Genomic DNA, 12,201 nt, shown 5'->3' with positions numbered 1-12,201 from the left:
AAAAAAAAAAAAAAAAAACAATTTTACTGGACTGAACATGTCCACAAAGGTCATAGTCAATTCTGATAATTCAACTTCCCCCATTAGAGAAAAGGATATTTAGTTCACAGCACTGTATATTTGACATCCCTGACCTACCTACCAAAGGTCTCCCAGTCTATCTAAGTACCCTTAAAGCCTTGTTTTTAATGTATGAGGCAGAGGTTGAACTTCCACTTACTGCTATGCTACTCCATTAGAAAGCAAATATGCACAACCAATACATAAATGAAAGAGATACGCAGGTATGGTAGTCTGATTTGAGATGGACTGCAAAAGTAAAATTCATACCCAAGTATGTAAATATATAATACAAAAATGGAAGTAAAATCCCCCCCACCAGACAGGGTCTCACTATGTAGCCCACTGGCCTAGACCTCACTATGCAGATTAGGGTAGCCTCAAACTCACAGGGTATGCCTACCTCTCTGCCCCTCAATCTTTTTCAAATTGTCACTACATACTAAAATGAAACAAAAGATATGACCCTCAGTTCACTTGTTTTTCTTTGAAACATGATTCTAGAAAGTGTAAGCCTTTCCTTTCCTATCACTAGACAGAGCAGCTTCCACCACCTGACCTGGAGGCACATGAGGGGAGCTGATAGCTAAGACGCAAGTGGTTTGGAAACATTCATTTGGAAGAATAAGAAACTGTTTGCGCCAAAGAGATGGCTCAGCAGTTTAGAGCTCTTGTGGCTCATGCAGAGGACTCAGGTTCAGTTCCCAGCACAGATGGGGGTCCATACCCATTCATAATTCCAATTCCAAGAGATCTGATCTCCATAGGTACCAGGAATGCATGGGGATGGTGAAACTACATACATGTAGGCAAGACATTCGTATGTATAAAATAAATCTTTTAAAAAGTTGGATCTGGAGAGCTGACTTGACAGTTAAAAACACTATTTGTCTTTCTAAAGTACACAAGTTCAACTTCCATCACCCACATGGCAGATCACAGCCTTCTAACTCTAGTTCCAGGGGATCTAACATCATCTTCTGGCTCCACATGAACCAGGCACACACAAGTGCACAGACATACATACATGCAGGCAAAACACCCATACACATAACATTTAAAATCAAAGCAAACAAAAAAAGAAAGTGCTAGGAAGTGACGAATAGGTCAAAATGATGGCGCCTGGGGGTGAGGATGGCAGGCAGCCACTACACAGCCTGGGGAGGGCACATGGTGTGAGTTCATCTATCTTTCTCACAGCCTGGGGAAGGCACACAGTGTGAGTTGAGCTATCCTTCTCATATAGCCTGGGGAGGGCACATGGTGTGAGTTCACCTATTCTTCTCACAGTCTGGGAGCAGGGCAGAGTGTACTTCTGAACATACTCAGATGTACATTCTCAGATAGGGCAGTGTGAGGACCATGGCTGCAAGGCTCAGCACGCACTTAAGGGCATGAAAGCTTGCACCTGCTAGGGGGAAGGCACAATACCCAAATGCACTGGACTTGTTCTGAAAACGCTGCACAGAAACAGCTCTGCCTGGATAAAAAACAGAACTTGTCTACTTGGCCCTAGAAAAGTTCCATGTCACGTCAGTGAAACTATGTGCAGGGTGTGAGAGAACCTGCAGCTTTTAGCCTCTTATCCACCTAGCACACAGACTCACTGACAGACACACCGTCATGCTGAATGCTGACAATGCCACTTTGGAACAGTGTGTGAAAACATGTCCTCTTTAGTGTGCCACATACCCTGGCGGGCTGGGCTTTCCTAGCCCTGCGAGCCACATCACTGCTGGGCCCACTCCTCAGTATTCTTCTTCCACAGTCTGGATTCAAGTGCACCAGATCTACAGTAGAGAGGAGCAAGCAGCATGTCCTCTTATGTAATGAGCTCCCTCACTTCTGGAAGGGCTACAGATCCAGTTATGGTTCTCACAAAATGACCTCACAAGGGCCATAGAACAGACCTGACCCTGTGGGAGCATTGTCCAGCTAAGTAAAATTCAGATGCCTAGCTTCTGGTCCATGATGTTCCTAGACAATGTAATCTCAGCATCACACTCTCATGCCAGGAGCTAGGGACACTCCACAGTGGAAAGTATTCTAGAAAGCCAAAACCCTCCTATCTGTGTGATTTACATAACAGGATTTTCTGAGGAGACACTGTCTAATAATTTCCAAATTCTAGAATGAGCAAATAAATTCCTTTCATATGCCAAGGAAAGTTAAGAGTTAGAATCTGAGAAATCTGATCCAGAATTTTGTTCAGTTTCTAAGATAGCAGTGGTCTGCCAGTGTTTACTGGGCATGAGGCTCACTGAGAAACTGATAAAACTTGCGCATCTTGATAACCATGTCCTGATAATCTAATTTTAGTAGTAATTTCTGAGAAAACCCTGCAGTGTACTGGGCACCACTCCCTGCCAGGTAGGAGCCTTGGGCAGTAGGACTTAGGGTCACATCCCCACCCTGAGCCCAGCTTTCACTCAGGGCTTCCCCTCACACCAGTGACCTTGCTCCTCGCTTCACGCCTGTCCCCAGCTGTGGCTATGACTCAGTAGTCACCCCACAGATGGCAGGTAGGTGAACAAAGTGGGCTCGAAGCCTGGCACATTCTAAACCTTTCCTGCCCCACCAGCTTGATAACAACTTCTCTCTCTGGAGTCTACTCTTCGGCTGACCTGATTCTCTCCATTGAGAATCCTGTAAACTGCTTTGGAATCAATGAAATTCTGGTAGACTTTATGCTGCTCATCAGTTAGACGGCAAAATAAGACCTGCAAGGGAAAAGGAAACAGTTTTTAAAATACATTAATTATCAATAAGATTCCCTTTTCTAAGAAGTTCAATGTGCACAATTTTAACATCTCTCAGCTAAAGAGAGTTTTCCCTTCTCTATGCATAGCCCTCCACCTCCTAGTTCTAACCCATGACCCAGAAGTCCCTCCAGACTGGCCTCCTGCTCACAGGCAGTCTCTGGACCCAGGTACACAGTCACTTCATTTCAACATAATGTGATGAGAGATTCTCCCCTAGGCCTCTCACCTACACTCTGTTTGGCTGACTTGGCAGGAACCTTTACCTCACCTGGAACTCCCCCATTCTATGGGTTCATAAGTTAACCAGGCCCTAAGAGCAACTCCTACCCTCCCAGCCCACTGAGGTCAGTTATTCCATGACATCACACTACCCACTTCTCTCTAAGTCTACAACCTCCACCTCAAGGCTTCACTTTCTTCATAACAACCCTTCACTGTCTGCCCCAAGACACATCTCCCCACACACCCTGCCTAGCACCATCTAAAGCCCTGAATAGCCATGCTAATGCCTTGGGGCTTCCTAAGCCACTCACCTAGCAGCCATGTTTGTCTCCACATTCAGACAAATAGAAACCAACAAAAACTCAACTTGAAGCTATCAGGATCCATATCTGTAGGAGTTTGGTTCCCATCCCTAAAACAGCTCTATTTTTGTATCTACTTCATGTAGGTCAACAAGACCAGTCCAGTCCAGGACCTTCAACCTCTGCACTGGATCTGAGCACCTACCAGTCTTCCTCAGGACAGTCCCCTGCCCATTAGGCTCTCTACAAGGAAAGGGGGGACATCCTGAGAAAACACAGGACAGCCCTCACTCTGCCAGCTCCTGCCGCACTTCCTCCCAGCCCACTTCAGCCTATCTGCCTGGGCCTCTGCAATCTCCCCAGCTAGTTCCTCTTCTTCCTCCCTCTCTTCTGATACTGCTTCAGCTGCTTGCTTCTTCTTGGTTTCCACTTGCTCTTTAGGTAAGCCAATCTCTGCTCAGAACTGCAACCTTACCAGCTCAGTCTTAGTTATGGCCATCCTAGACCCTTCTCATGTCCCTCAACCTCGTATGCAAGTGGATGCTGTCCAAGTACGTCAACATATGCTCCCAGCTTTAGCCACCCTGGCACCTCTGCTGGCCCACAAGTACTAACATACTGCCCCATCTTTCATCCACAATGTTTTTCATCCAAATCCCAATTTGTCCTTTGACCTTCCTTAGGCCTCAGCACAATTATCAGATCAAAGGTATCCTCTGACTATCCTTCAACAAGTCTTACCTCCTGACTTAGTGAAAACACCCTCATACTGTGTACTTATCTAGAAACCTATGAGGTTTATGATCACTAATATCTGCAGGAAAGAACTGGGGCTTAAAGAACATGGAGGTGTTTTCCAATAGCTGCAGGGTCAGGCTCATGTGCTAGCAGAGGGAACCCGAAGCCTGTAAGCTAGAGGGAAACTCCAGCCACGGGAGAATGCCACAGATGGGTGCAGGCAGCAGCAGCCCAGCCTGCTCACGGCACCAGGACCAGAGCTGTAGGCTCAGTCAGTTACACAGACACACACTCATGCTTGATGACTGCCTGGCACTTCCGGACTCACAGACCTGCTCATTTTTATCTGGCAACGAAAGGCTCATCTTGACATCTGATTTCATTCTCCGCAGTAGGTATGGGTTTATTGTGTCTCTTAAGACACATGCACATTTATAGGCAGTTTTAACCTTTAATAAAAGAAAAAAGATATTAGCTTAAGGAATATATTTGTTCTTCTTGATTGATTCCATTTTTAAAAAACTAAAGGACAATCAACTGGTTTATAAATTCAACTTAGAAAAAGTCAAGTTCTGGATGCTCCAGGGGATGGCATCATTCAAAATAATATATCAGAGAAAATAAATTACCTCATTAACCAAAACATAAGAGAGAAAGCCTGTTAAATCACAGTTTATCTCCTCTTCTATATTTGTTTTAATTATCACTGTACTATTTAGTTAAGCAGGAAAGTAAAGACTTATCTGGTTACTGACCATCCTCTAGGGGGAAAACTAGTTTCAAACAAATCTTTATTTATAATCTTGTATTCTGCAAGAGCTACAAAGGAACTGGGCCCTGCAAGGGTAGAGATCAAAAGCTAAGTGTGGTGAGAGCTGTCACAGTGGGAGCCACCTGCTAATACAGGGAGATTAGACTCCGGGGAGTCAGTTCAGGAGGAGTCCTATGATCCCAGAAATAAAAGGTCACTCTGTCCTAAAATGGAGCATATGGTTCCATAATGGACATGGCCACATGAAAGGGCATTAACTGAACACAGAAAAACAAAGACTGCAGCCCAGGAAGCCACACCCTCTGCAATTCACTATGGGCAAGCAAAAGCTTCAATTAATTATTGATACTCTGAATATGTTCAACAATTTAGTAAATTATTATTCATAAAACAATAAAATCTAAAACTTAAATGTAAGAAATATAGCTTTAAAAGTTCAAGATAAATAAACACAGAAAAGTTCAAGTTAAACACATAAATACATAATATTTGGAAAGACCCTAAGGACTCCTCACTTGTGTCTGTACTGTGTATGCACACCTGTCTGCATTTAAGCCCGTGAGAAAAGGCATGAATAATTACAAAACACAGACAGTACATGCAACACCAAGAGGCTACACCTGATAACAACTTCTACCCTCTAAGTTTATCACTGGGATAATGATAAAAGTTACCTGTAAGGAGATGAGGTACAGACAACTTATAATGCTGAAGTGTTAAGTTTCACAATTTACAAAGCCTAGCCCACCATTTAGTCACAAAAGAGAAAGCCATTAAAATTGGTTTTGACAAGCCTGTAGTTTTAAAGGTATAAAATTGTTTTTGTAATTAAATATTCCAAAACATCAGATCATCGATCTTTTGAGGGAGGACTTTGGTCTTGGCCTAGCCAGGACCCACGAGGCACTCTCCATCTGAATAGGGACGCACAGGCACCCTACTTCACTGCAGGGCTGGGTCCTCCTTCCTTAGGTCATAGACTGCCCTCAGGAAAGCCCCACCCTCTAAATTCTATACAAACCCAAAATTACCCATGACCCAGACCTAAGCCTCAGTCAGGTACAGCAAGCCCAACCCTGTTTCCTTTTTCTATCAGCATCTAGACCTTGCTTATTCCTGTTTCCTTTATTCCATCAGCATCTAGACCTTGCTTATTTATCCTGCCTAAAATGTCACCTGGATCTCCTACCATGTTATTCCAAGAACACTACCTAAGTCTTGGTCCAGCTCCTCACTTCTCCCTCAAAAGTCCCAACTCCTCTGATGCCGGCCTTCTCATGACTACCTGCAGCCCAAACAACCCTAAGACCTGCCACCTTCTACCTACTGGATCAAATAAATCCCTTCCTGTTGTCCCTTGGCAACCACTAACTTCCTCTCAAGGCCCCTAGCTCCAGCTTCTCCACACATACTCTGTGGCCTGTTTTCCCAGAGCCAGGTTAAAGGAGTGGTTTACTGTGTCTTTCCTAGCTGCCAGTCCACCTCTTCTCATTGTAAAAGGAACACTGCCCTGGTTGACACCAAGCTGTACCCCGTCCAGAAATGCTCAATCTTTTCTATGATTGCTCACTGCTCTTGTGTTCATTTCCAAAATTATTTTTAAACTTCGTATCTAAACAACATTTCTCAGAGAAACCAGCACTGAAACCATTTCCTTTCTCTTGTGAAAAGGGAAGCTTTATTTTTGTGCTTTCCTTAAGTAAATGGTACACATGAATTTTTTAAAACTTTATCTGTAGACCTCATTTTTATCAGATACCAGTTTATAAGCCTGGCCATCTTCCTTAACACAGCCAATGACTTGGCTACAAAGTATAATGTTTAGGGAAATGCCAAAGGTGTTACTCCCACTGCATTACCTGTACTGGGGAAGCATTGGAATAACCTCCCATGGTGATGGGGACTGAGAACTGCTCCATAAACACAGGCAATGTGCCTAGCTTTCCTGGGAAGATGAAGTCAAAGAGTGACCACAGTTCTCGGAGGTTATTCTGCATTGGTGAGCCGGACAAGATAATCCGATGAGGTGTCCGGAACTAGATGAGGAAATGAGACATTGTTCTATGAAATCTACTTTGTAACATATGAATGCCATCAACCCTAAGACACATGTAATTGTACTTAACACGTTTAATAATCATTTTTGTTGTCCATTATTTTGGTCCTCTCCAAACTGGGCATTTTGTCCAGTTTTCTAACTGCATATGAAAGAAAACACTGAGAAGAATTCTGTCTTGTTCAAGTTAACCAGCACCAAAATTTTAGAATGGGGTTTGCTTACATTCTAACAGCTGACCCTTACAAAAGACCTGAACAATGAAAGTCACAAAGGACAGGTATAAGGAATTTTCTACACTGATATAAAATTCAATAAATGTATTCATAAAGCAAGTAGCCTACCCTAAAATTAAATACCACTCCTCATCTGAAACCCCCCTCTTTGTAAGCAGCCATACCTGCTTGCAAGCAAGGGTGACTGCAGCATTTGGATTTCGAATTTTGTGTCCTTCATCTAAGATGACATAGTGCCAGTCATGTCTGCTAATGTCGTCTTGCATCAGTCGGATGTATGAATACGAAGTTATCAAAACTCCATGACAATGAACAGTATCTCGAATCAGCCTCTCCTAGAACCACAACAGCACGGTAATGGCAGATTTAAGTAAGAAGCTAAAGGTTAGATTTGGATTATTATGAGAGCACGTAAAGTACACCATAAAAATATACAAACATGAATACATACATCATAATAGCATACATCAGCACTTTGTATCTGGTCAATCTGCAAAATAGTAAACACACTAAAGTGGAACCCTCAAAGAAGGTAGTCATAGAAATGAAATCATTTACTCAGTTGTTGCTTTTCTAAATCACCCTTTGTGTCTGTCCCCGTTACGTCTTTAAAACAAAGCTGAGGAAAAATGAATACTACGACAAAAGCTAGAAAGTGAAAGAAACAGTCAAAGATAAAACACACTGAATGGTGTGAGGGAGGGCAAGAAAGGTGTAAAGGCAATGACGTAGAGTGTAATAGAAAATCCCACAGCTAGAAGACCTGAGTCTGGAGAAAAACATCTCCAAATGTCAGCGAATTCATGAAAGGCCCTATCGCATGCATATCCGCCTAGACGACTGATTCTTCAAAGTAAGGAATAAAGAGGAATTGTCTGGGCATGAGAACATAAAGAAAAGTCTTCCTTTCAAGGAAGTAGTCCTCATCATTTAATAGACCCTTAACTATCAGAAATAATTTTTCTGAAGAGAAATACATAATTCTTAGCAGGAGAAGATCAAAACCTAGAATCCCGCTTGAGCAGGGCTTCAGCGAGGTAGGAGTTCAAAAAATAAGCCACCTAGAAGCTGTCCAGATGCACAGGGAAGTGCAGGTGAGGTGTTCTCACAGAAAGCTACTGGGGCAGAGGGGTTAAGGCGGTGCCCAGACAGAGAGAGCACCTACTCCTGGTGCGAGGACTGTGACCACCATGAGCTCCCCTTCTACAAATGGAAACCATGGCTTGGATCAGGTCGGGATTCAAGGGCTAAAGGGCAGCCCACTTCAAAGCTACCTACCATCATCCTGTACTGGGCTGCACTGCAGCTCACCATATCACACAAGAAAGCTCTGGAGTGAAAATTCTGTGTTACTGCATAAATGCCTTTTAAAAGCCTGCTAAAACATGAAGCATAATATAGAATATTTTTAAATAGTGAAAAGGGATATATTTTAAACATTATTGTAATTCCTGTTTAACTAATAAAGCCTATAGGGAAATGAGGGGAATGAATATCAAAGTGACCCAAACCTCCACCTTCTCTACGCATGTGCACATGTGTTCACATGGATGTAGAGGCTAGAAGACAACTTCTAATGTTGTTCTGATATTGGCCACTTTCTCTTTAAGACAAGGTCTTTGACTAGTGAGGCAGCTCAGGGAATACAGGTGCTTGCCAACAAGCCTGGTGACTTGAGTGTGACCCTGTGCCCACTGCATGGTAGCAGGAGAGCTGATTCTCACAAGGTATTATCTCAGCTCCATGTACCTCTCATGCATGAGCACATACTGAGGAAGGAAGACAAAACACAGCCTTGAGCTTACAGAACACCTATACAGACTGACATGGAACACTAGGGATCAGCAAAGATATACAAAGGAAATGCAAATAAAAGAGGGCAGAATTTACAATATAAATATCAGATACATTTTATATCATATTTATTGTATCTCTTAAAAAGGAATGACATTTTTTTAAAAGACCAGGAGCCTCGACATACATAAAACACTGTAACAACAACAACCATGGGCAAAGCCACCAAAGCAATCAGGACAGCTTTTGGCATTGGGCCTTCTCACGGTCAAGCAATAAGCCAAGCAACAACTTTCAAACTGAGGACACAAGACCTGAGCACGCTGCCGGAGCTGCTCCTCATAGTACGGCTCAGACATAGAGACCTCAATCCTTCACAGGCACATCTTGGAAAGCACAAACCCAGACGCACAGGCAACTCAAGGGGCACGGGAGGGAAAATGACAGAACTAACAAGAGATAAAACCAGTGAATTTTAGAGAAAATTCGTGGCGGAACAAAGCTGCATGCAATGGCGCACTCAGAACACTGGGTTCACATAGGAAGTTCCAGACCAGCCTGGGCTACAGTCAGATCGTGTCTCGAAGCCAAAACAATAATAGACAGAATGAACAAATACATAACTCTTTGAAAAGATAAACCGAAGAACAGACGCAGTGTGTAGCTTGAAACAAGTCACTTATGGAGCAGCTGCAGAACTAACCCTGCATATCAGAAACCCTCAACATTTGACAGAAATGACTCACAAAAATTAAGCATTCAAAAGAGAAGGAGCACAAAAAAACGTAGACTAACTGAGGGAACAGTTAGTCTGGCAGGAGGCTTACAAGTTCAAGTCCACCTGCACTATACAACAAAACCCTAGCTCAAAGAAAGAGAGGGGGTGGGGCTGCTCAGTGTATAAAGGCACTTGCCACTAAGACTGACAACCAGAGTTCAATTCCAAAAATCCATAAAGCACAAAGAGAGAACAACTCCTACAAGTTGTCTTCACCTCCACGTATATTACCATGGCACACATGAGCTCGTGTCACATACACGCACAACAAGCACACAAATGAAAAAAAAATGTGCATGGGGTTGGCAAGTAGCTCAGCTGGCAGGTATTTGTCTAGCACACAGGGAGCCCTGGGTTCAGTTCCAGAACTGAATTAACTGGGCTTGATTGGTGCACACCTGTAATCTCAGCACTCAGGGGATGGAGGCCAGAGGATCCAAAGTTTTAAGGCCGTCCTCAGCTACCCAGTGAGACCTTGTCTCAAAACAGGCTGTACAAATGATACATATGTGTGTATCCATCTGTTTGTGCACATGTATAAAAGAGCATAAAGGAGTTCAAAGAGGACTGAAGAGAAACTGAAGTGTCACAACACACAGGCACTTAAGGAGCCTGCAAAGCCTCAACAAGTATCAACTGCATTATAGTGACTACTCTTTTACCACATTCCACTTAAAAAGTTCAGTGTCTGATGCATAACATTACACAAATAAGTCAATTACTTTGGTGCACAGCCTTGCAAACACGAGCAGGGAGCTAAGACTCAATCCACCTCCTTGACACATGCCACACTCCTTCAGTTGCTAGTGGTCAGTGCAGAAAAGAACCACCTGAAGGGGCAGACTCCGCTCCTGAGCTTCATCCGTGAACCCTATAACTCTGAGATGCTAGAACTAATTCCCTCAGTTCCTCCACATCTACATATTCTTCCAAGACTCTAAGGCAAGCAGCACTCAGGTCTATCCCTGTTTCCCTAGAGAGCAGGGGCATCTCAAGCCATGCAGTAGGTAGAGCATAAAGTGACAGCAATGGATACTCCATGCCTGAGTGCTGTCCGGGTATCAGCTGTGTCCTGCTATCCTGATGTTGGCTGTGCACACTGAGAGACAGAAAAAGGAGAATAATTACAGTTGCCTGGGGCTTGAAATAAAGAGTGGAAGGTAAACTACCACTTGAATTTATGAAACAATCATTGACTGCCTTTGGCTAAGCCCTGCAAATGTGGGTTCACTTGCTCATGGGCCCTGGAACTTCCAACTATTGCACAGGCTCACCATGGTCACTCCATTTACCCCCAAGGTGCCCAGTCCCAAAATGAGTTCTTGAAATCACTTGATGTAGCTAGGTGCTTTACCATAGTTAAACTAACAAGACACTGACCTGCTAAGTATATACAACTAGAGCAATGTGTAGCTTTTGTGATTGTCTAAGAACCGAAGTTTATTTGGGACATTCTGCAATGTTATAGAACCACAGAATTCCTATATCTACTGTGTTCAGAAAGATGTATAATGATCATAAAGAACTTTGAAGATGCCTTGCAGTCAGAACAAGAAGTTGTACAAAATGTTCACAATGAAAATATAATCTCTATTGGGTAACAACCCATCTGTGACTATTGATATTCACCTGACTCAATCTCAGAATTCTATAACTGCCTGGACTGGAGTTTCAATAATGGCGAATTGTTGAATATTATGGACGTCTCAATCCAAACACTTAAGACAAATCATCTCGGGCGGTTTCAAATTAAAAGCTTGTAAAATATGTAACCTCTCCTAGTTTTTGCAATTAATAGGGTACATCTGCAATTAGCCTGACTTACTGAATGTAGTACTGTTGTCATTAAAAGACGTCTGAGGAAGTGCTCCGTTATTATGGAGGCTCAGGAGACCAATCCCTCCTAGAGGGCAAACAGTGGACTGGTGGAAAACAACAGCCATAAATCACACTGTCAGGCAGCGGGGAAAACCAGTGAAGCACAGGCACATGAAGGCCATTCACAGTAAACATGCGGCAGCTTCCCAGGCAGGATTTACTGCACCTGTAATTAATTAAAATTTCCTTCAAGCTAAATCTTTAATAAACAAGGATTTGTGCTGACAATGAAGAAAAGGGAGCTCCAGCAATGAAATCTTACAGTGTACCTCACAGAACAAACAGAGCGTCTATGGCTCCTTGTATCAGTGTACAGAGCAGCTCTGAGTTACTAGGAAACACAACACTTTGCTTTGTAATGGGTCTGAAATGTTCAGGAGCTTTGAAGGAGCATATGGCCATCCTTTCTATTCTGACTTGTTTTCACTTTTTCCCTCTCCCTTTGCAGTTAATTTTTATTTGTTTATTTATTGTTCTCACTGTGTGTGGGTGTGTGAGTGTCTGTTTGTCTCCGTGTGTTGCCACAACATGCACATGCATGTGGCAATAGGGAACAAGTCTCTGGAGTGGTTTTCTCCAACCACCTTATGAGATCCAGAGATC

The 12,201-nt window shown here is 43.1% G+C and overlaps 1 protein-coding gene across 4 annotated transcripts in view; it reads right to left on the bottom strand.

The window, feature by feature from the left end:
- Positions 1-12,201, bottom strand: part of Ercc6 (ERCC excision repair 6, chromatin remodeling factor) — a 69,552-nt gene that overhangs the window by 13,937 nt on the left and 43,414 nt on the right. For all 4 annotated transcript variants that reach the window (XM_031361133.1, XM_031361135.1, XM_031361134.1 and 1 more), the window contains exons 9-12: positions 7,313-7,483; positions 6,716-6,892; positions 4,417-4,533; positions 2,685-2,780 (exon numbers count right to left, since the gene is read on the bottom strand). In XM_031361133.1, coding sequence (XP_031216993.1) covers positions 2,685-2,780; positions 4,417-4,533; positions 6,716-6,892; positions 7,313-7,483 — 561 coding nt within the window. The remainder of the gene's footprint in view (positions 1-2,684; positions 2,781-4,416; positions 4,534-6,715; positions 6,893-7,312; positions 7,484-12,201) is intronic.

Source organism: Mastomys coucha, unplaced genomic scaffold, assembly GCF_008632895.1.
Source record: "Mastomys coucha isolate ucsf_1 unplaced genomic scaffold, UCSF_Mcou_1 pScaffold9, whole genome shotgun sequence".
Taxonomy (NCBI): domain Eukaryota; kingdom Metazoa; phylum Chordata; class Mammalia; order Rodentia; family Muridae; genus Mastomys; species Mastomys coucha.
The sequence above is the reverse complement of the archived record's forward strand: the minus strand, read 5'-3'. Positions and strand labels throughout refer to the sequence as shown.